Source organism: Hesperophylax consimilis, chromosome 3, assembly GCF_061612785.1.
Source record: "Hesperophylax consimilis isolate HC1 chromosome 3, BYU_Hcon_1.0, whole genome shotgun sequence".
Classification (NCBI taxonomy): Eukaryota; Metazoa; Arthropoda; class Insecta; order Trichoptera; family Limnephilidae; genus Hesperophylax; species Hesperophylax consimilis.
Genome location: NC_142838.1, coordinates 21,182,968 through 21,206,589, shown reverse-complemented (window position 1 = coordinate 21,206,589; position 23,622 = coordinate 21,182,968). Strand labels below are relative to the sequence as shown.

General features: G+C 35.0%; 1 protein-coding gene across 1 annotated transcript; it reads left to right on the top strand.

Moving 5' to 3' along the window:
* Positions 1-37: 37 nt before the first annotated feature.
* On the top strand, positions 38-23,477 carry LOC149425117 (facilitated trehalose transporter Tret1-like). The gene is made up of 3 exons (XM_089649289.1): positions 38-574; positions 21,956-22,353; positions 22,471-23,477. The coding sequence occupies exons 1-3, from the start codon at positions 523-525 to the stop codon at positions 23,473-23,475; spliced, it is 1,455 nt and encodes a 484-aa protein (XP_089505415.1). The 5' UTR covers positions 38-522; the 3' UTR covers positions 23,476-23,477.
* The last annotated feature ends 145 nt before the right edge of the window (positions 23,478-23,622 follow it).

The window sequence follows — 23,622 nt, the reverse complement described above, 5'->3', positions numbered from 1 at the left end:
AAAGATCATGCGATTAGCCATGCAAGACTAGAAAGACACCACACGCCGCTGAATGACAGAACAGAGCAGAGTGACACTGACTAGCAAATAGCATACATCAACAGTAGAATCACAGACAGTGCACGCTATAGCCTGTAAACAGTGAGACAGTGTACAGTTTGAAGTTGTAGCAGTCGCCTGCAATCAGCAGTGAGTAAGTAGGCAGTCACCAGTGACTAGTCACTTACTGGTCAGTCGCTGTAGTGAGCTGAAAGCTTAAAGCCGTGAGCACTAGCCGCTGCCGGAACGCTTGGCGTGTCGGTATGTCGGGAAAAAATGTGAGCCAAATGCAAGGATCACTAAAACCCCAAGGATGAAGAACAAAAGATAACATTCTACCTAAGTGCATTCCACAGCGGATGTTAAAACCTCTGCGCTCAGTGCAACAGGCAACTCAGCGGTGCGGGCCACATCTCGCGCGCGAGACTATTTTACTCGAAAATAGTTTCAGTATAAATAGTTAGTTCAATAATAGTTCTCAAAATGCCTGCAAAGGAAGTTTCACATTGGAAGGAGTACCGGGCTGCCCTATCTGGTGAGTACTTACACATATCTACAACTTCAAACTTTTAGGTTAGAAAATGTGGACTTTAGCGCGGTAAATATTGTAAACATTTTATCCGGTTGTCAGTGTGGTTATAGTTAGTACACTTTGCCGCCGTTTTATGGCCTTTACCGAAATTCCTCGTAAACCTTTTTTACCGTTGGCTGCACCTTATATTATCCTTATCACGTCCAAAGATAATATTTTAGCGATAAAGCAATATCATATTACGTGTATTGAAATGAATTATTTCTGAACAAATCGTGGCTTAGAATCTTTTATTGACTCGAAAACATCTGCTCGTAATGCCTACTGAAAATTGATACAATATGTATTATAAATATTTCAAGGTGACATCATTTCATCGGTTGTACGAAGCGTAAAATTATTGAAATCACTTATTAAAAACCATATTTAATGAGAAATTAAAAATCACTCTTTAAAAACCATATTTATAGAAAAAAAAATTCAAAAATCATTTATATTTCATTTCACGTGTTCGTCGAATTCATTAGTGATGTCATTCGCTGTAACGTGTGTAGTGTGTAGATACCGAAACATTTCTAAGAACAGAAGAAAATGTTACATAAATAATTCATTTTATCTTGCGGACAAGTTGTTCGAATTCTGTATTCATTATAACACACATACACACACACACACACATTTCCTACATTTTATTACTTTAAATATTTTATATTACGCCAAATGGTTTTATTACTACGTTTTAGCAATCAAAACATTTTCTCGGAGTTATAAAGGTGTCACTTCGTATAGATTACTGGATTATTGTATTACTCAACCTGCAATAAATTAATTATCAGTACTTTCAATAACACAAGTTTAATCAGCAATAATTTATCTTCTGGTTTAATTTTATAATGAATCGACTTTTTCTGTATCTTATTATCTGCAGGATAAATAGGAGTGTTCTATAATACGTGCGTCTTTATCAGGCTTGGCGATCAGTCGCGTTATTCGATTTAATTATTAAATTTTCTCAATGTCCGCAACATACTATGTAATTACTTTGCTCGGTACTCTTAAGGATTATTTAATTGACATTTCCCAAGTGCGCTTGATTACTTAAAAGTCTAAACTATAAAAAAATGTGGCTTATTGGCAACACTACACGTGACGTAGTGGTGAAGCACGTGGGACGATTCTATTTAAAAATCCTGTAAATTTTTAATTTTTTCCCTCATATGTTTACTATCAATTTATTGCACAGCGTTTTAATACTATTTTGCGATTATATTTACAGCTTACAAAGCGTGCTCTTTTTGCATTAGAACGGTGCAGAAAATAGAATAAAAGTACAGTCTACAATGGAATAGTGACAGTCAAAGACAAAGTAGGGGGCAAACTTCAACAATGTTTCCAAATTGTTCAGCATTACATTTAATATTCCTTTTTACAAAATGCCTCCCCAACAGGAATTCCCCGCCTTCGTGTGGGTCTCGGTATTCACCTCTATTCTCATCTTAACAGAATTATTAATTTTTTACCACATGGTCTTCTATCTCTTTCCATATGTCCTCTCTCACTTGCACCCAGCATCCTCATTCTTCATCCTGCAGGTGCGATTTATAAACATGGGTGGTCTGGATATTAATGATCACTAAGCATACACATTTTGTTATACTTACCTTTATAATAATCAGTCATTACTCATTCATTACATTACCACACAAATTTTATCAGCTAGTGATAAAATATCTTAAAATTTGCAAACTGCAATAATAAAAAAAATAGTCACACCAAACATTTATAAACAAAGAAACAATCTTAAAATACTGTACGGTGCAGAGAGCCTACTTCCAATAAAAGGTCTCCTCTGGTATATTACTATTATGGACAATGCGGGAGAAAGCTTGTACAAAAAACCACTGGTACACGGGCATAACACAAGATTTACAGAAGGAAACTGGCTAAAAACTCCTCGAATTTTGAATAAGTATGGAGGACGTACTCTTAAATACTTGGTACCTGTGATCTTCAACAAACTAAATAAAAATTACAAATTGTGAATAATGAGAGACCCTGCCCTAAAATCATAAACTGTGGTTAATAAATGATCAATCCATGTACCTTTGAACACCTTAATGTATATTCCCAAACTCTTTGTTTTTAGTGAGGTGCATTAGATAAATTATGTATTTACAATTACTCGTTAGAAATATATTTTGCGAATGTCTGCAATAAAATAAAATCTGTGAAATGTACCTACTTAGAAATAAGACTTACTCATGTACACATAATCATAGAATGTTATAGACATAGACTTAAGATATTTTGATTCGTTGGATCCTGCAGACAAGCTGGCATGTGACAGCTTTGTTGGTCTACCTATTTTTTTAAATAAAAAAAGTGTTATACATATTTTTTTAAATAAAAAAAAAATAAAAATAAAAATAATAAATAGTCCTATTATACGGAGGGAAAGTTACGAATCATGTTTTTTTATCTCTGCAACGGATCACTGAAAATTTATTGTATCTTTTTACCTGCTTGTTAATTGAACATAATTTTTCTGTAAACTTTTAATGTCAATGGGGTAATTTATTTAAGGAAAATTATGTTCGGAATGATATTATAATGCGGCTATATTTAGCTTGTAAGACTGGTTAGCACAACGAAGGTATGTGGGTTGAGGTACTTTGTGCGCTTGTCGCCATTACAAACGTAAAGAACCTTCTGAGAATTTTTCAATACCAGATTTGACTTTCTTTGCGAATAAAGTGATTCTGCGAATCAAGATACTTTGATCTTTAAAAAAATCAAAAGGAATAAATTATGATGCTTAGGAGCCTACATAAATAAAGAGGATTAAGGATAAATAATAATGTAATAAATAAAATGACAATATTTTATTGACCCAAAAGAAATACCCAATTTGATCTTGGAAACTAAATTGATAAATCATTTTGAACAACAGATAATAATATATTATGGAGTTGTTTTTAATAATTTTGTACGCGAGTCAAATTTGGGATGGAGTTCTTTTGGGAGGTTTAGCATCGTCTTTGAAAACAACCCACCGCCCGGTGCGGTGAGTCTGAAAAGAAAAGATTTCGATCAGTGCATATATTACAATACTCACACAACGAGGATGCAATACATCGGCACTGCGAACCGAAGAGGTTCAACAAGTGAAAGTAACACAACGTGGGACGAATGGTGCATTCCGGGCTCCTCCCAAAAGATCGGAAAAGAATCGAATGCATAATGAAATTAATGAAGCATTATAGAATGACGATACTAACTAAATATGCAAAAAAGGCAAATAGTTTTGTTTCGTCGAAAACAATCAGCTTGTGGTTTTATGTTATGTTTTACATTAAATAAAATAATTAGTATAAAACCACTAGTTTCTTTGTCGTCTACCGGTTTTGCTTATTCCTAAGCGTTACCATGTCAGTAACTTTATGTTGAATTATTTGTGTTATTAACTTTATGTTGAACAAATATGCGACCTTTTATATATAAATGCCGCACAAGAGTCATAGGAAAGAGGAAGTTTTGAAAGTTCGAGTCTTTAAACTCGGCAAATGCCATTTCAAGCAACGTTTCGAGACTGATTGATAATCTTTCACCGGGAGCGAAAATACCAAGTTTCATACAATTATTGATAGGGTTGACACTGTTCTAAGGATACGCATCCGTGGAACAACTTTAGTAAACATGGTTTCCGAAAATACCAAGTTTCATACAATTAGTTACGGGGTTTGACAGTGTTCTGAAGATACTCATCCGTGGAACAACTTTAGTATACTTACCATGGTTCCCGAATATATCAAATTTCATGCAATTAGTTATGGGTTTGACACTGTTCTGAGGATATGCATCCGTGGAATAACTTTAGTATACTTACCATGGTTCCCGAAAATACCAAGTTTCATACAATTAGTTACGGGGTTTGACACTGTTCTGAAGATACTCATTTGTGAAACCACTTTATTATACTTACCATGGTTCCCGAATATATCAAGTTGCATACAATTAGTTACGGGGTTTGACACTGTTCTGAAGATACTCATCCGTGAAACCACTTTAGTATACTTACCATGGTTCCCGAATATATCAAATTTCATGCAATTAGTTATGGGTTTGACACTTTTCTGAGGATATGCATCCGTGGAATAACTTTAGTATACTTACCATGGTTCCCGAAAATACCAAGTTTCATACAATTAGTTACGGGGTTTGACACTGTTCTGAAGATACTCATTCGTGAAACCACTTTATTATACTTACCATGGTTCCCGAATATATCAAGTTTCATAAAATTAGTTAGGGGTTTGGCACTGTTTTGAAGATACTCATCCGTGGAACAACTTTAGTATACTTACCATGGTTCCCGAATATAACAAATTTCATACAATTAGTTATGGTTTGACACTGTTCTGAGGATATGCATCCGTGGAATAACTTTAGTATACTCACCATGGTTCCCGAAAATACCAAGTTGCATACAATTAGTTACGGGGTTTGACACTGTTCTGAAGATACACATCCGTGGAACAACTTTGGTATACTTACCATGGTTCCCGAAAATACCAAGTTGCATACAATTAGTTACGGGGTTTGACACTGTTCTGAAGATACTCATCCGTGAAACCACTTTAGTATACTTACCATGGTTCCCGAATATATCAAGTTTCATACAATTAGTTAGGGGTTTGGTACTGTTCTGAAGATACACATCCGTGGAACAACTTTAGTATACTTACCATGATTCCCGAAATAAACCAAGAGGGCTTAAAGTAGGCCCCAGAAGTTCTCTAAAACAAACAAAACAACATCGCTGAGCAATATTAAGTCAGAGTGAAAACCTCCTTGTGGCAAACAGATTGTGGCTAATTTTGATAACCTTAAAGAAATTCTCCATAAACCTATTTTAATTTTAACCATTCATGAGCTAATTCATCCAACGTGGTATTCAGTAACATATTTGCGTTATTTGATCATGTTTCGTAGAATCATAAAAATGTCCACTGATTGTGGTCACATTAAAATATTAGCTCCTTGCCTTGGAATGCTAATTCTACCGAAACTTAAAATAAGCAGCCTTATTCATAATGATGATTGCGCAAAAATGATAGAAGAACGCTCTTTTTGTGTTTTCCTTAACTAGAAATATTGTACATCATATTCTATTTTAATTATGAGAACCTATTGAATCACGTGATACTGATCTTGAGCTTTTTAATACTCGTCAGTTTTTCTGAACGAAAAATCTTAAAAAATTATAAATAACAGGAAAGCGTTTGTTACCAACTGCTGAGCACGTAGTCGTCGCTGTAAAACACGTGGTTGTTAATATTATTTGACCGCGCAAAAAGTATAATTGTGACAAAAACGTTAATTCTGAAACGTACAAAGATGTCGGCTGCCAAAAATATTTGTGTTGATATTTATGTAATATTTACTGAAAACAAGTCACAGTCGTTGCGTACAAATTAGTGAATTGTTCTATTATGTTTTCCTGCATACTTAACTAACTATTTGGGGCCGTTCAAGTATTATGTAAGCACTACAGGGGGGCAGGGGGGTCTTTGCTTTGCTTATTTTTGATGACATGGGGGGGTGGGGGGTCGAGATAGTGATTACGTCAGCACTGCTCAGCAGTAGTTATTTTTTTTTACACATTGGCAACCCACACATTGTCTATGTTTGAAAACCGAGTACATATTCGGGGATTCCCACAAATAATTAATACGTTTAGGTACTCGCTTAAAAAACAGAATACATTAACAGAAAAATGCATACAGGTACCAATTTTTATGTAAGCATGGGAGGGGGGGGGGGTAAGAGCTTTGCTTACTTTTGGTGACAAGGGGGAAGAGGGGGTAAATAATTGTAATAAATCTGCTTACGTAATACTCGAACGGCCCCTTTAACAATCACGTCGGGGTGGGCAGAGAAGACGGACCGCCAACTTCACATTCAAGTTATACATTCTCCTATACTCCTTTCTTCGTTCATTCGCTCTACATCCCCATACCATCAAGTGTCCCTTACTTAATCTCACTCATTACGCTTACATCATTTGCATTTTTTTATCTTACATCTCCACATTTCTTACACGATCATTCATGGTAACCACATATTTTACCACACACGCGCCTAAGGGATCTTACAATAATGTTCGACTACTGCTTGATACTTGTTCCCACATCTCTACCTCACTCGTTGCATGCCTCTTTACGTTTGGACGAAGCTAATGAAAGCCGAATAAATACACGTTTTCACTAATATCCTGACAATATCTTATTCTTGATACCGAACTTGTTGCTTCTGTAATAGTAGAGGACTTATTTAACTTGCAGAGGTTTGAACCTAACGCTTTGGACTACTCGGCTACGAAGTGGTCTTACACACCTCACCTTACCTTTTTAAATTATTTTCAAATCTTTAGCAACACCAGGAACATGATTTAGGATGGGTTGTTTCATATAATTTTAAAATTCATCAAATTTCAGCGCCCATTTTCGGGTTATGTGAATGTCTAGTCGAGTTCTGTTATTATATCACAAAACATAACAGAACTTGAATTGAAACGTCACAGAGCCTTAAATCAACTATGAAATTTGATGAATTGTTCAAATTCTAGAGAAGAAGTGGCCCAAGTTAATTCCGATAAATTATAAAAAATATGCCGTTTGTTGTGTTCTCACTTTTGTAATTTTAAACATAAAAACCTTTTTACTGATTAAAAACTTTAAAAAGTATGTATTAAGGATTAAAGAACAAAAAAGACAATATTACCAAAATGTCATAGCATAAAATAAAAATAAAACCTACACTTAACACACAAAACCAATATAAACACACATCACTCACAAACACACAAGATTATACATATATTAAATGTATTATTTTATCTTATATGTAGATTGTATTTAGATTATATTTTCATATTATAAAATGAAGGCCTCAGCACGGGCAAGCCACCCAGTGAGGCCAACACTACTGGAAAACTTTGAAATGTAAAAAAATATTGTACCAAATAATCAAATTTATTATATATTTATTAAAATTATATGTATTTTTACGGTACAAATTTTTATTTTATACGTTCATTCTTCAGACTTTTAGGAATCTCGCCATACTTGTTTATTCGTTGGCGCCACCAGCGCCGGTATCGGGAAGATTAAGTGCAGTCCTTAATATTATATAGCCTGCAAAGCTGCCGGAGTAAAGAAAAATTAAAATGACCTCCAATAAATTTATGAAAAAATTCCAATATAAATTATAAGATCCTTCGTACTCTTAAATATTATTGGCCCTAAATCTTCATCGAGTATGTATAATACTGGGTAAGTATGCGACGAAAAACTTATGAAAAAGCTTACTGAAGCCCACGATTGTTATTTCACATGCCTACGCAATTATAACTGTTCAAATATGTTACGCAACTCCGTAACTGTTTTGTTTACTTGTTCATATTAATTTCGAAGGCATTTTTTCCAGTTCTACTAGGTATTTATTTTATCAATACAAATCCTTGACTCAGATGGAGTTCAATAAACCACGCGCAAAAACAATAAATAACTTGTTTTGTTTACTGTGATTGTCGTTGAATTATTTATAGTAATTCAAGTAGTGTACTCTTAAATCATACAAGAAGCTTGGCCTGAGTTTTACCAAGAAATACGGTGTCATGTCTTTTGGCACCGTATTGCTTGGTAAAATTCAGGCCAAGCTTCTTAAATCATACAAGAAGCTTGGCCTGGGTTTTACCAAATAATACGGTGTCATGTCTTTTGGCACCGTATTGCTTGGTAAAATTCAGGCCAAGCTTCTTAAATCATACAAGAAGCTTGGCCTGAGTTTTGCCAAATAATACGGTGCATGTCTTTTGGCACCGTATTGCTTGGTAAAACTCAGGCTAAGTTTCTTAAATCACACAAGAAGCTTTGCCTGAGTTTTACCAAGTAATACTCTGCCATCTCTTTTGGCGTCATATTGCTTGGTAAAATTCAGGCTAAGCATCTTAAATCGTACAAGAAGCTTAGCTTGAGTTTCACCATGTCTTTGATTCGACAGTTAAAAAATAGCAGTTTCAGAACTCCATTGCTCTTGATAGAAATTATATTACTAGCTCAAAATCTACGCATTAATCAATAAATTTGTCACAGAAAAAGGTACACAAGTTTAATGAACTCAACCTTCGTCACATTTTGTAAAAGGTGATTTTAGACACAAACAAATGTTCTGTACGCTTGTGATTTTGTATCAACCTCCACTCTTTTCACTGCCATCATATGGTTTCACAGACGGAGAAACTACAATTCAATTTTTTTCTATGTATTTATTTGTTTACTACCAATCATTAATAATTATCTCCCCAGACTGTCCAGACGAACAATATTTGCTTTTACTCTTCCATTTGACTCTTGACTCTTATTCATTGTTGTTTAAGACTTTAATATAGCCAATAATAAGTGTTATAAATGTTCGACATTTCTAAAAATAAGTCTTATAACGGTTCAATAATTTAACGAGGACTTGAATACTTTCATATATATGCATTATTATGCAAGTGTATTTTGATCGTTTTAATAATAATACCGAAAACTGACCCAAATATAAGCGTGTGACAGTGATATTAACAGAATAATTTGTAGTTGCAATAAAAAATGTCATACATTTTTGCATTTTATGCTATAACTTTCAACGGGATATGCTCGTAAGTGCATTTTTTACGCGGCAAATATTGATAATATTATACAGACTATAAATAAGGCTAGGAATTCTTGTGAGGTAGGTACTATAATTTTATTATGTCGCCACCCTATCGGATGACTTTGTGAGGCGGGTCGAGGAAAGGTCGAATCTTGTAGACGCTCGTCGACAGACATTTTACAGAAGAAAATGTTGGAGAAACGACTTATTCTCATGCTGCCAACATCTACTGTGAACGGATATTCATCCCTTGTCCAATGAGTTAATTCATTCGAGCAGTCTACTTTGTAATACGTGCAGAACAGTCACACAACACGCTGAGATGGCAATCGTTATGTCAGATTAAGATGAACCACCCTTCTCTACACAGGTTCAAACAGATTAATCAGAGGTTGACAAAAAATATATTTTTTTATTTGCATTACTATTTTATACAATTGTTCTCGCAGATGCCCTGATGATGACACAGTATCGCTGTCCGAAACGTAGACTAATGAAGGGAGGATAATAATCGAGATGGTAATAGTAAAAATGTAGCTCATAATTCATTTTTGGACTTATTCTCTAGTCCACCAGCCATAAATTAATTGGCTTCGTTTAAGAAGTTGTCTTCCACTTGATCAGATTTCTTCTAACATGTTCATGTACTGTATTATCATCGCGTACACAGTGTATACACTATACTCGGAATCCGATAAACAACCAGAAATAGCCGAATGTAAATCATTAGTTTCACGAACTCCGAACGCTTTTCCCAGCGGATTAACCCGAATATTAATTACTGATGGACCAGTTTTGTTTTTGTAAGTATGCGTTTAATTAACAAAAAATAATTAAAATAATCGGATTTACCAAAAAATATATTTAAAATAGGTTCAATGTACAATAATTTGAATAATAATTCGAATATTTTCCTTAATCTGGATTTCCGGTGAAAAATGCTATTATTTTAAAAATATGTAAAACAAGCTTGATTCTGAATAAATTTAAATTTTATTTAATTTTTTATTCGTAGAATTAATAAATCGATTTTGAAAAATTTTAACCGTCCAATTTGGCTTGCTCTGACGTCATCACATTATAATCGTGACTCCTTCCCAAAGGGATTAACAACTATGGTGACGTCATCTGACGCAAAGTCGTTTGCAATTCAACATCGAGAGAAAAAATAATTGACTGGATTTTCTCACTGACAAATTTGAAACCACATATTTTTGTGTTTAGCAAAGATAAACAATGTAATTGTAATTGTAATTGTAATCGAAGTTCCAAAATGAAATATGAAAATAACGTCGGGAAAGGAAAATAGTGTTAGTCTATAAATTCCGGATTAAAAAAACTGTTGCAATCACCTTCGTGGTCACAGTATCATTTAATAGATTTTCCGCTTCTTTTTCTTATCTTAAGATTGGTGAGTGAAATTTATGAAGTTTCACAACCTAACTTAAGACCCTAGTAAGCGTTCAAAGATGGTTTGCAAGGGAGATATGTAAATACGAATGTTAGAGGGAGCGCGGTAATATTAAAAAAAACGACAAAAATGAAGCGAAAATGGTAAAATATTTAATAAAATACCACTCGTTTGTAATAGAGCAAAAATCTCTCGACAAATGCTTTAGTTGCATTTAAAGATAACATATTAAATAACAGAAAAAAAACGTGTTTTTAATAATTTTCCGAGCTTACTTTGCAATTTTTTTTTGTCGAGGGAATTTCAAATAATTAACGTTTCGAAATAACAAATGTATAGATATTATCTTCAAAAATTACATTATTTTTTTTTTAATTTTTAAAACTTACAGAATTAAGGAGGAACTTTTTATAAATCGGTAGAAATTGGGAATGCGGGGCTTAAGGTTAATATTTTAGTTGCCCAATTAATGGGAAGAAAATTTCAAATGTTTTATTGCAGTTTCTTACAGAGTAACCCTACTCAAATATAATGCACGAATATAATCGAACACAACCTTCATTTATCAACTCTCTTATGACAGCTATATAGGTATACTGCACAGCTGTAAATGTTTTATAACACCCGTACAGCCTCTCTGTAAGGTTCAACGGCCAGATTAGCATCACCTAAATTATGCATTCTACATTAAAAAATGTAAATCCATAAATTATTTGAACGGACGACGGAATGCGACGGAAGGTACTTGATTACATTTTATTTTCCAACGATACGATGCCAGCAGTTCAAAATTAATGCAGTTCTGATTCCAAAGCTGATACCTACATGGCAGTAAGGCGTACACCTGACATAAGGTTCTTATTATATTATATGTGTAATAATACATTCTAAGAATGAAAAATGATTCCAAAAATATAGTACACATGTAATACAATGTATTTAGTTATTAGACGCTAACTGAAGAACCCTTTAAAAATAAAATTTAAAAATTAAAACGATATTATGAATACTCAGTTGCTTAAGCATATGCATAGATTATGATAATTCGTTGTTAACATTTATGTGCTGAATTAATTTGGCTCTAAATGTGTTAATTTAAAACGAATATTTCAACGACGTCTGTTAATTCATTGCCAAGTATATGTGTCGTCTCCATACTTTTTAATACATTAACTTAATAGAACACAAAGTTATTCTCGTGAAATGATATATTTCAACTTATGTGTTTTGGAGGTACATGTAGTGACAACAAACTTATAGCGTCAGTGCAGTCAAACCTTGAATTAGCAATTTTATTCAATACAAGAAGATCAAATATTTTTCGCCTTACAGATAATTTCGAGAAATTGAGTTTACTTCGTAAATTCACATAATTGATTGACAGAAGAAACAATATTAGAACAGAATTAAGAATAGAATGAAAACCTTATCAGAGCGGATGTAAGAGGGGAGAGTCAGAAAAAATATATACGTCTACCTCTAAAATAGTGGAAGAAATCGAGGACGCCAACAGACATAGGAATTAAAGGACGCCACAAGAAAAAAATGACATGATCAATCTATTATTAGAGTTGGGTCACGAAAATAATCAGAATACATAATAATAGTTCTGAGAACAGTAGACGTAAATTTATTTTATTTAATAAATCAAAATTTTCCCCTGAATTCGTACGATTTGTAAGTAGGTACTTAAATACATACCTACTTCGTTATAAACCATATAATTCAATTTGATCAAAGAAACGTCACCATCTCAACGACAATTCTTTTTTCAAAATTTCTTATAATAAGTGCCATAATTTTTAAAAATGCGAATAAGACAATTCAAATAAACATGAAGATTTCACATTTGAAAAAACAATCTTTACTGAATCACACTAAAACCGTCACCATCTTGAAACGGAACATACTCGTACAAACAAATTTAGACACACGAAACGTAAAACGGTCGAATTAACTGCATGACATCGCTACGCTCAGTCGATTTTGTAATTCATATAGTGAATATGGGATCACTATTCATAATATAACATGAATATGGTTGAGTAAAGAAGTATGAGTATTTTTTATTATATGTATATATATTTATTTTATTAATGACTATTTCAATATAAAGAATAATAGTTTATTCACATTCCTTCTCTCTAGGGATAATTGTTCCGAAGCGGACTGTAGGTGGTTGTGTTGATGTTTCTTCATGATTTCATCATTTAGTGTGGCGCGTTAGTCGTCAATATATTTATTTATTCGCTGGGGTGTGAACCAGCAATCAATGAATTACTATTTATCTTATATTAATTGTGACATGATGAAACAAACCATTCATGGAAAAGTTGGTTAAAAGCGTTTGCAGACTCCGGTGTCCTGTGGGTTTTCCACTGGACCATCGGGGTTTTCTCTGCTTACCTCTACCATGTCATAAAAATTGGCTCTGATCACTAATTAGTGTTATTACTTGATTACAATTAATTGTTTCTTAACTTCATCTATGACCGTTTAAACTCAATCATCGGTTGAGTCACGGACAACACTTTTAATTGATACCTTATGATCAAAATTGATGAGAACCTTGGAAGTAAAAACAAACAATTTTCAAGTTATCAATGATTTGACAGTTTTATTGTTAGTTAATTTTATGATGATGTGTGAAACAACACATTAAAAGATCAACGGCCTTACTAATAAACGTGTTTTAAATATTATTCAACTGACAAACAAACACACAGAGAAAAATGAGTACTGCTAATTTATATCGAATCCCTTAAAATTATTGGTAATCCGGTAAAAACGGGATTGCAGGCCGTTTTGTGATGAACTTTTAGTAAATTCCTAATATATCAGAACACATGTTCATGCACAGTGGCAGCAGCTCGTGACTTTTGCGTGTACTAGAGTGATGATAGTATAAAAAATAGCATTTCTGATGTTGTTGTAACTGAAAAAGATTTTAATTTTTTTTTTAAATCGATTTTTCGAAAGAAAAACATTTTCAGCTACAACAACATCAATAATGCAAGTTTTTGTAATATTAGCACATCAGCGCCCTTGAGGTGATTTTTCACAAAAACGGCGCTCTACAAATTATCCAATTATTATTATTATTATTATTATTATTACTAGTAGCCCAAAAGTCACGAGCCGACACTGTTCATGCACCTGCATTTGCCTTGATAATATATGATGACAAAATGCGGAAATATTAGGATTTTTATGAAAACTTATTCTGACATCGCGATAATATATTCGTATTTTACCAAAACTTTATCAGAAAACCTATTAATTCATTGTTTAAGAGCCTTCAATCCCTTTTTAACCGGATTACTAATAAATTGAAGAGATCGTAATAAATTAGCAATAATCATTTTTCTCTATTCATTAATGCATGGAAAATGGTTGTTTATCAGGTGTGCAATATTTAAAACGTTCTTTTTAATAATGGGTCAAGTGTCTAGTGGGTACTTATACCGCCGTATATAAATCATTCCAGAAGATGGAATGTGTACATGTATTTGTGTTTAGGTAATCTGTTTAGGCCACACACATGTTTTTAAAGACGAAAAAAAATTCTATTTGACTTATTTACACAACGCCATTTATGTTCAGTATTGCCGTATCAATATTGGTGACCCTGGATACACATGCAGTGACTTCTGAGGTGAGTAAAAACGCAATGCAGCTCTCGGAGCTCGCTCCATTTGTGCACGTCTTTTAAGATAAAAGTTATATTTATAACGTACTCGTGCATTTCAAGATTTATTCGTCTCCATTAATATGTTGGCAGTCACCTCTCGAGATCTATCAGCAGCATCTGTAAACATGACAAAGATTATATAAGATACCTTGGCCGAAAGGTGAATGCCCTTTACGTCAAGGCATTATAAATTACGCCCTTTTCTTTTTGAGAGGGTTGAATGACCTTGCGCCGAAATTCTTTGGATTCTGAAACTTGATTCATCTTCAAAGTGAGCCTTTCCATGGGTGGAGATAAAATATTGATATCATCTCGACTTACAACCGAAATATAATAAATGAAATTGTCCGTATACATTTATAACATGAACACGAATAATTCATTTCAAAACATTAATGGCAAATTATTTTGGTAATAGTGGTTTGATCTTTTAAAATCAAATCATTTGCTTCGTTTCATTCAATATAACGAACAAAGAAAAATCGCTCACAATTAATCGAATAATTTGAATTTACTAAAATATGTTTGAATTGGTCCACTTTGGGTTTTATAGAGATACGTCAAAAATCAATCAATTCACTGTTTTTTTTTCTGAATGCAAACAACTGATGAAGCCGGTCGGATTATGGCAACCCCGATTTGGGTATTTTTTTGTTATTGTGCATATTATTCACAGATTTAAAAAACCTATTACAGTAAACATGAAATGTTAATACGGCGATGTTGGGAGGCTGTAAGGAATGGATAGGGAAAAGAGGTGTTGAACGGAAGACGTAAAATTGGGCACCTGGCCATGGATATTCAGATCTGGCCGCTAAATACAGCTAAAGCCATTTTAGGAAGTATACGATTCTGAAAGGTGGTATTTAACTAGAACTGTACCTAGTGTATCTACCACTCGGGAATATTCTGAACAGCATTTTTAATTATTAACCACGTATTTTTAGATGTAAAAAATGTTTATTTTATTATTGAAGAAGAAGATAATGTTAACAAATCTAAAGGAAACATGAAACAGAACAAAACGCAGAAAATAAAAAGATAACGGTCACAACTAGGAATCGAACCATGGATCTCTTGTTTTACCGGGACAGCTTCTACACCATTGGGACCTAGTTATTAAACGTCATATTTGTCCATCTCATTTCAAATTCAGAAATAATAATATTATCTTGCAACTATTTTTTTCCCATATAAAAATGGTAGCTATCTTTTTGATTGATCACTAATTTCTAATAAATTGGTTTGTTACCTAGATAGTGTCTCGGATATCAATTTTATTTATATGGGATACCTATTGACTTTTATATGTTTCGTTTAGCTTTAATGATGTTACATTGGTTACATTTAATGATATTACATCGGTGTTTTAACCTTTAATAGTTAAAAAATAACGCTGTTCCAATAAAAAATTGTCTCTTTTATTATTTATCTTTGTGATTAGATCACTTATTTTTCTTTTTTGTTAATCATGTTTTTCAAGAAAATATAATCGTGAAATAAATCAATGATAATCTATACCAAAAATTGTAAGAGATATGAAATTAATGATTCACTTTGTTGTTGGTTTTTAAAAAAATTGAAATATTTTAACATTCGCTGGCTCACAAAAAACAACTTAGGGGCCGTTTAAGTATTATGTAAGCACTATAGGGGGGCAGGGGGGTCTTTGCTTTGCTTATTTTTGATGACATGGGTGGGGTGGGGGGGTCGAGATAGTGATTACGTCTGCACTGCTCAGCAGTAGTTATTTTTTTTACACATTGGCACCCACACATTGTCTATGTTTGAAAACCGAATACATATTCGGGGATTCCCACAAATAATTAATATGTTTAGGTACTCGCTTAAAAAACAGAATACGTTAACAGAAAAATGCATATAGGTACCAATTTTTACGTAAGCATGGGAGGGGGGGGGTAAGAGCTTTGCTTACTTTTGGTGACAAGGGGGAAGAGGGGGTAAATAATTGTAATAAATCTGCTTACGTAATACTTGAACGGCCCCTTAAGAGTTTTAACTTGAACGTCATTGTTTTTCTTTAAAACTACCTATATTTTATCAATACAGATTTCCTTCAAAAATCAAGAAAATCAGTTAACAACTGCTCTTGAACCCGGTATCAGTCAGTACCCGGTCAGTCCGTATCGTCGCTAAGTACGACATTTGTCGCTCAAATTTAAGCGTCCTAAATCTGCCGCTCAAGCCTAGATAAGCGGCAGAATAATCGTTGTTACCAGCGTACGTCGTAATCTGACATTTGGGTCTCAGCAAAATTTACGTAAATTGCCTATATTATCATTTTTTATCAATATTCATCTAGCAATTAGGAATTTTATTAATTAATAATCATTAATCAATCATAAATAGTCTTATAAGGTATTATCATCGTAACAAATACTATTTAAAATTAATATCCTCGCATGTACCTCCATGCTAATTGAAATGGAAAAGTTTATCAAATATCAATTCGTAAATTACACCCGCCAAAAAGCAGCTTTCGTTGGCATTTTGAAAGTTCGCGATATCACGACAACTTTAGAGAGCATAGATATACCACTCACGTAGACAGTAGTATGGATTACCAAAAAAACACGTTCCTCTATTAAAATCAAAGACAACACGTGAAATATTACCGATATCAAGGATTATGTCCCAAGCCGTGCTAAGCTCGTCACTCCAACTAAGCCGAACTTAAAATCTACTGATATACCGGCCATAGTGTACTTTCATAATTTGATATTTTACAAACCGTTGATTACGTGGTATCACATATGAAACACTCACGCATTTATAATGCGTGCATAAGTACACAATACATTGATAACATGCAGTAAAACATTGACATGTACACTTGGCCTTTACCACTGAATCGATAAACCAATAGAAGTGTGATTTTTTTCAGATCCGAAAGAAAACCTTTTGAGTCCAATAAATGTAATTGTCTCCTTAAGAAAATATATCGATATTTGAAAATGTTCGATCAATATCACCAGAAATAAGATAAAATCAAACCGTAAAATTTTTTACTTTAATACTCGTACATCTATTTTCAATTTTCGACCTACCTATTGCACTATCTCTCGGGCCGGATAGTAGCCAAATACAAAAAAAAATGGTTTGTTTGAAGAGCGAACCTTCCCCCCCCAGGGACTGGCTTTTGAACTGCTGTGAACTGTTTCATTTTTTTTTTAATTAATAACTGAGGATTGCCCCTTCCTCCCCAGAGACTAAAGTCAACCAGGCTAACAACTGCTCCAAATCCTGATTGGGTAGGACCGACATTTATTTCTTATGTTAACTGCTGTAATTTCATCCTAGTGTGTATGCGTGATTGTCACCAAAATTAGATATAATCCATTGTCATCGACAACGAATCTATCTACCTATCGCACCATGTCTTCCTCGGGCGTCCTCAACCAACACTCCGTTCTTCGTGCATCCGCTCTAAATCCCCAAATAATCTAAGCGTCTCTTTCTTAATCCATATTACACATACATATTTAACACAGATAGGTACTAATAATTTAACTGATACAGTGGGGTCGGGTCAAACCCCGCCTCTTCGCTTGAACAAGATACCAGCTACATGTGCTCACTTAACAATCAACTTACATATCACTTAGTACTACACTGGCAACACTCTCTGAGCACTCACTCTTCACTCTTTACTGACTTTAGTCTCCCAGTGGCGCTATCTGCCTCGGCAACCTCTGCCTGACCTTGCGTGGCAATTAGCTCGTCGTCATCATGACAGCAGGATTTCAGGTCCAGCAGCCAGCGGAGATAAACAATATACGCCACCACGAGCTGTAGAACCTATTTATAGGCGTAGGTACTCATTGATTTAAAAAAAGGAATATGGGCCACGAACCATTATTAGTTTGAAACAGCACGTACAAGTATCGCCAAAATCGTTCACTTACGAGTATATCTATACTTTAATTAGAACTACGCACAGCGGCGCCCACGCCCCTGCCCCCGCCTTGGTTTCTACTTAAATACCTATAATCGATCAAAGCCGTAGTCCGTGCATTGATCGAGACAGAGGTAAAAAGGAACTCCTGCCGCTGAGAGGTACGATGCCCCTTCTTCTTTCTCGTAAGCCTTGCATGTAACAGAAAGAAAGGTTATAACAGACCTCTAAGAGCGCCTTTGTCGTAAACGCAGAGACATTTCTGATCCGAAAGATTCATTGTCTCTGAACCCAGAAATGTCGCAGATTCAAAACCCGGTGAAGGCAAATAAACTTGGGGTTTGGTGAATTCCACGTGAATTTTAGTGGGTTTTCACGCGTAGTATTTAAAAAGAATTCAAGTTGTGCACCTCTAATGTGAAATAGTCGTGATTTAATTCACTTGTGGCTGGCGGAGCCGACAGGCACACTCAAGGCTCAATACGCTGTGGTTTCAACATTGATAAATAAATGAATTAAAAATAGATCGGCAGAATTGTGTTTTACGAAAACCGTATCTATCAACACCGTTGACGATGGTTATGAATGGAATTACTACTGTACGTGACACGGCTATCTTGGATGCTTCCCCAACATTTATTTGAATATATGCCCTCTGTTCTGAAGTACGTAAATAATCCGAGTTTATACAAGAAGGTAAATAAATATCTTTGTGAAGTCATACGGAAATTTATTTTATCACGATTATTTCATTTTAGTTGTTATTATAAACAATTATGTTTACAATAAATCGGGTATCTTATGTAGGTACCTAGTCATATATATCTACTATTTTCTTGACGGGCGATAATACTTGTTTTTCCATTACGGAAATTATAATTTTATGCTAGAAAATACACTGTGATCAACTGAAGCAGTTATCACCCCTGCTTATATACATATTTAATGTTGAAACCGTAAAATGCAATGACTTACAGTAGTAGGAAACAACGTTTTCTTTGCCTTTACGAAGAAGATAAAAAGTTTTTAAAAATACGAAATACGCCCAAACCAGAATAGACAGTGGAATATTCCACGGCTGGTGTGGGGAAGCACGTGTGGACACGTGTCGGTTTAGTCATCTCTTTTCTTTCCTCTATATGCCCTCTTCATATAGTTACAGCTAAAAATGGTCGCCATTGTTGTCACTGTTTTTTTTTAATACTTCACAAAACTCTAATAGAGGAATGCAGTGTTATGACAGGTATCACCCTCGGTTGGGTGGTGTTGGGAGGCGGATTGAGGAAGGGACTGCGAGAAGAGGATTTTGAAGAGTCTGGTTCTTTTTTATGTAAATCGTAGAAAGGTCCGCAATATCTAGCGATCCAGTGCCACCAAAACATCTCTAATCTGGGGTATCTTGTAAAGCTGAAGGAAGTAGGGAGGGAATGAAGATACCTGGTTATTCAGATCTGGTTACTAAACACGGCTACAGCTATTTCAAGCAACGTCTTAATTCAGAATAGTGGTTTTCCACCGGGCGATGCTAAGAATATCTACCACACTGGATTATGGATTCATTTCATAGATCTGAGCATTTTCATTTATACACAGCTTGTTAAGGGACGTACTTGACTTACTTTAACCAGTGATTCCTGACATTATTTGGAGTAAAAAATGTGAATTAAATTTGCGTCTCTTCTGAAGTCAAGTACGCCCCTTAATACTTTGTATGTTATTACTTTTTTCGGCAGGGGTTATACATATATTGGAGCTAGGTCTATGCTTCAGCTCATTTTAAAAGACAATAAACAAATGTGATTCTTCCTCCGGGAAGAATTAAAGGCTATTCAGCTTCCTTTTTAGGCTGCGCCAACTGTGGTGAAGCTTCCCCAAATTTCTGCAACAATAATCCTTTCCGCGGTGCTCGGTGGGATTATAACCCAACTATGGTTCTTTCAGTCTGCTTTCAAATTTGCAGAATCTTGTTAACAACGTAACCTAGCTATATAATCATTTATGGATTCCCCAACTTTTTGTTTCGCCGCAAAAAAAATTCCACGTTCCTTAAAAACATTTTTTAAAATACCAATGTGGTTTTCTAATAACAAAAAAAAATATTTTCTACCGATAAATCTGTTATTTTCTTTGGAAAACATAAATCAATCAGTAGATTAATCGTTTCTGTGTGTAGGTGGGATATTAGAACCGCTCTCTTTTCATTAGCATACTATTATATTGTCCATTGTATCAATACTTGTAGCTACCCTGAATAAAACCACATATTACGGAGTACCCACATTATTTTATTACAAAGAAATCTGGATGATCGGCACGGAAGATCACCACAGTTGGCATTTTTTTTTTAAATTTTCTTCGAAAAATTCGGATTTACTGTTTACACTCGATTTACTCAAAAACGAAAGCCTAATTCAAAAATAGTTTGTACCGCAAATCGACTCCAGTTTCCCGCTTGGGTGACTAGTTTACGGATAACATGTATAACTATGATTGTGATCCTTAAAATTATCTGTATATTACTATAAAGTCGATCTGACCTTAAAATGGTACTACATCAAAACGTTAATTAAGCTGTATGCATTACGTTATTAACAATTTACATATCCTGTGCATTTCCCATGAACGACCCATGAATTGGACATACTTACTTGTTCGCACGGAAAATGAACCCGGATGTGGAAATTTTTTTCTATTTTCAATAGATATTGTCATCTACCGGAAACTGGGTTTAGAAATTTGAATGATTTCTGTTGTGCTGTATCTGGAATTAATGTTTGCATAGAATGTTTCACAAACAATAGTAACGCAAATTAAAATGTTAATCTTTGTTCATTGCGGAAAATGAAACGCAATTTAATTTTACCTACACAGTAGTAATAATTTTATTGAACCGTAGAAAATATATTTTCCTTATAGAAGTAGATATACTAAACATTTTACTTGGTATATATCACATAATTTATTTACACATGGACTTAATTAATTTAATATTAATATTGTAACCGTTTTAATGCAGGTATTTACATTGAAAAATCACGCAATTAATGATTTTTGTATACAAACATAACAATTTGTGGACTAAACAGATAAGAATATATATTTACTGGATTGGATAAAATAATATCTACATTATAGTGTAATGCTTATTTACACGTGATTAATTTAGAGTTTGTTTGAAAGTATTTCACTTCGGCGTGTGGCCTTTATGACACAACTATTGTACGCTATATTTATAAATCCATTACACAATGTGACATCTAAATGAGCGTGTACCTCGCTGGGCAAATGAGTCACAAACAACAACAAAAACTTTTCTTTTAATATCAATTTATTTTTATATTTCCATTGAGTTGTTCTAATTTAGTCCGGCAACTGGGTGGTAAAGATTTCTAAAAGTTCTGAATAATAAAAAGACCGTACCACTGATAATATGATGTGGCATCTGTTTTTGCATAACATGTCTATGTCTAAGGCGCACCGTACCACTGATAATATCTCCATTGCAACCTCTTTCTCATTCACATAAACAAATTATTTGCTTTTTTAACAATAAATAATAAGCAGTGCTTACAACGGGTCATAAATATAAATTGAGTTTTTAATTCAGCTAAAATTATACGTTTTTTCTTCGAAATACTGATGGTTTTTTTTTCTATCTTACAGCTACTCTTATAATGGCGTCTGCGGGCACGGCCATAGGCTGGACCTCTCCTACCCTTCCGGTGCTGTCGGGGCCCGACTCACCTATACCCATCACGCCGGACCAGGGGTCCTGGCTCGCCTCCCTCATGATTCTTTTCTCCACGCTGAGCGCGCTGCCCGCCGCATACTTCACGGAGATCTGGGGCCGCAAGATTACCATGCTGCTGGCCGCCATCCCCTATATCCTCAGCTGGGTGCTTGTCATCACCGCCGACTCCGTCCTCCAGCTATACTTCTCAAGGCTACTGGCTGGCATTGGATACGGGATCATCTACACCGTGGGGCCCATGTATCTCGGGGAGATATCTTCGGATGCAGTCCGAGGTTCCTTGGCTATTCTCATCACAGTTATGAACAAGGTTAGCAAATCTTCAATTTAAGTTATGAACTCTGTAAAATCAATGTTTTATCAATCCGGTTAAAGCCTGTAATAAGTATTTCTGATTGAAAATATTATTTTTTTTTTGTTTTTACAGCTCGGTATTCTCCTGGAGTACTGCATTGGGCCGTACGTGAGCATGAAGAACCTCGCCTGGTTCAACTTGGTGATACCGACGGTGTTTTTCTTGACGTTCATATGGCTGCCGGAGTCGCCGTACTATTATGTCAAGAAAAATAAACACGCAGAAGCTGAAGACGCTTTGCGGCGGTTGCGGAGTTCGGATGAAATTCACATAAAGCACGAGATGAAGAAAATCGAAATGACTGTCAGCGAAGATATGAAAGAACGAGGAAAGTGGATAGATCTATTCCGCGATGTCGGCAATAGGAAAGCCTTGAAGATAACGTTGGTTCTGTTCGCCACTCAGCAGGTGTGCGGGAGCGCCGCGGTGATCTCCTACGCGCAGACCATCTTCAAGCAAGCTGAGGGTAAGGTGGACGCCAGTGACGCATCCATCATCTTGGGCTGCGTGCAACTCTTTGTGGCAGGCTCTTCTTTCTTCCTCGTCGACAGGCTGGGCAGGAGGCCCCTGCTGCTCATGTCTTCCTTGGGTGTTTGTATCATGAACACCATCATCGGGGCCTACTTCTTTTTCAAAGACTATAAACAAGTTAACATGGAAAGTGTTGGCTTGTTGCCAATTTTTGCCATCGTTATTTATATTATAGCTTATACAATAGGCCTGTCTACCGTTCCCATGGCGGTTACCTCCGAAATGTTCCCTACGAACGTCAAATCGTACGCTACGAGTGTTCTTCAACTCTTCGTTGGATTTTCAACGTTCACAGTGACGAAGCTATACCAAGTAATAGCGGATGAACTAGGGACGTACACGGCCTTCTGGAGTTTTAGTGTATGTTCGACAATAGGGTTAATATACATATTCATAAACCTTCCCGAGACGAAAGGCCGATCGTTTGTGGACATTCAGCATAAACTCCGGTACAACACGAGTCTCGACGCGACCCGCAGGACAAGCGACGCTTCACAGAATCCAGAAGAAATTCACTTGAACGCTACCGAGACAGCGAAAGTCTAAATTTACCTCGGGGATGGCGACCTCGTTCGATCGCTTGACAACGTGATAAGCGCTTCTGCCGCGTTAAATATTCTTCCTAATAATAATAATAATTTAAATTCAAAATAAATACTGAATTGTCTAATACGACGCAACAATGTAATATGT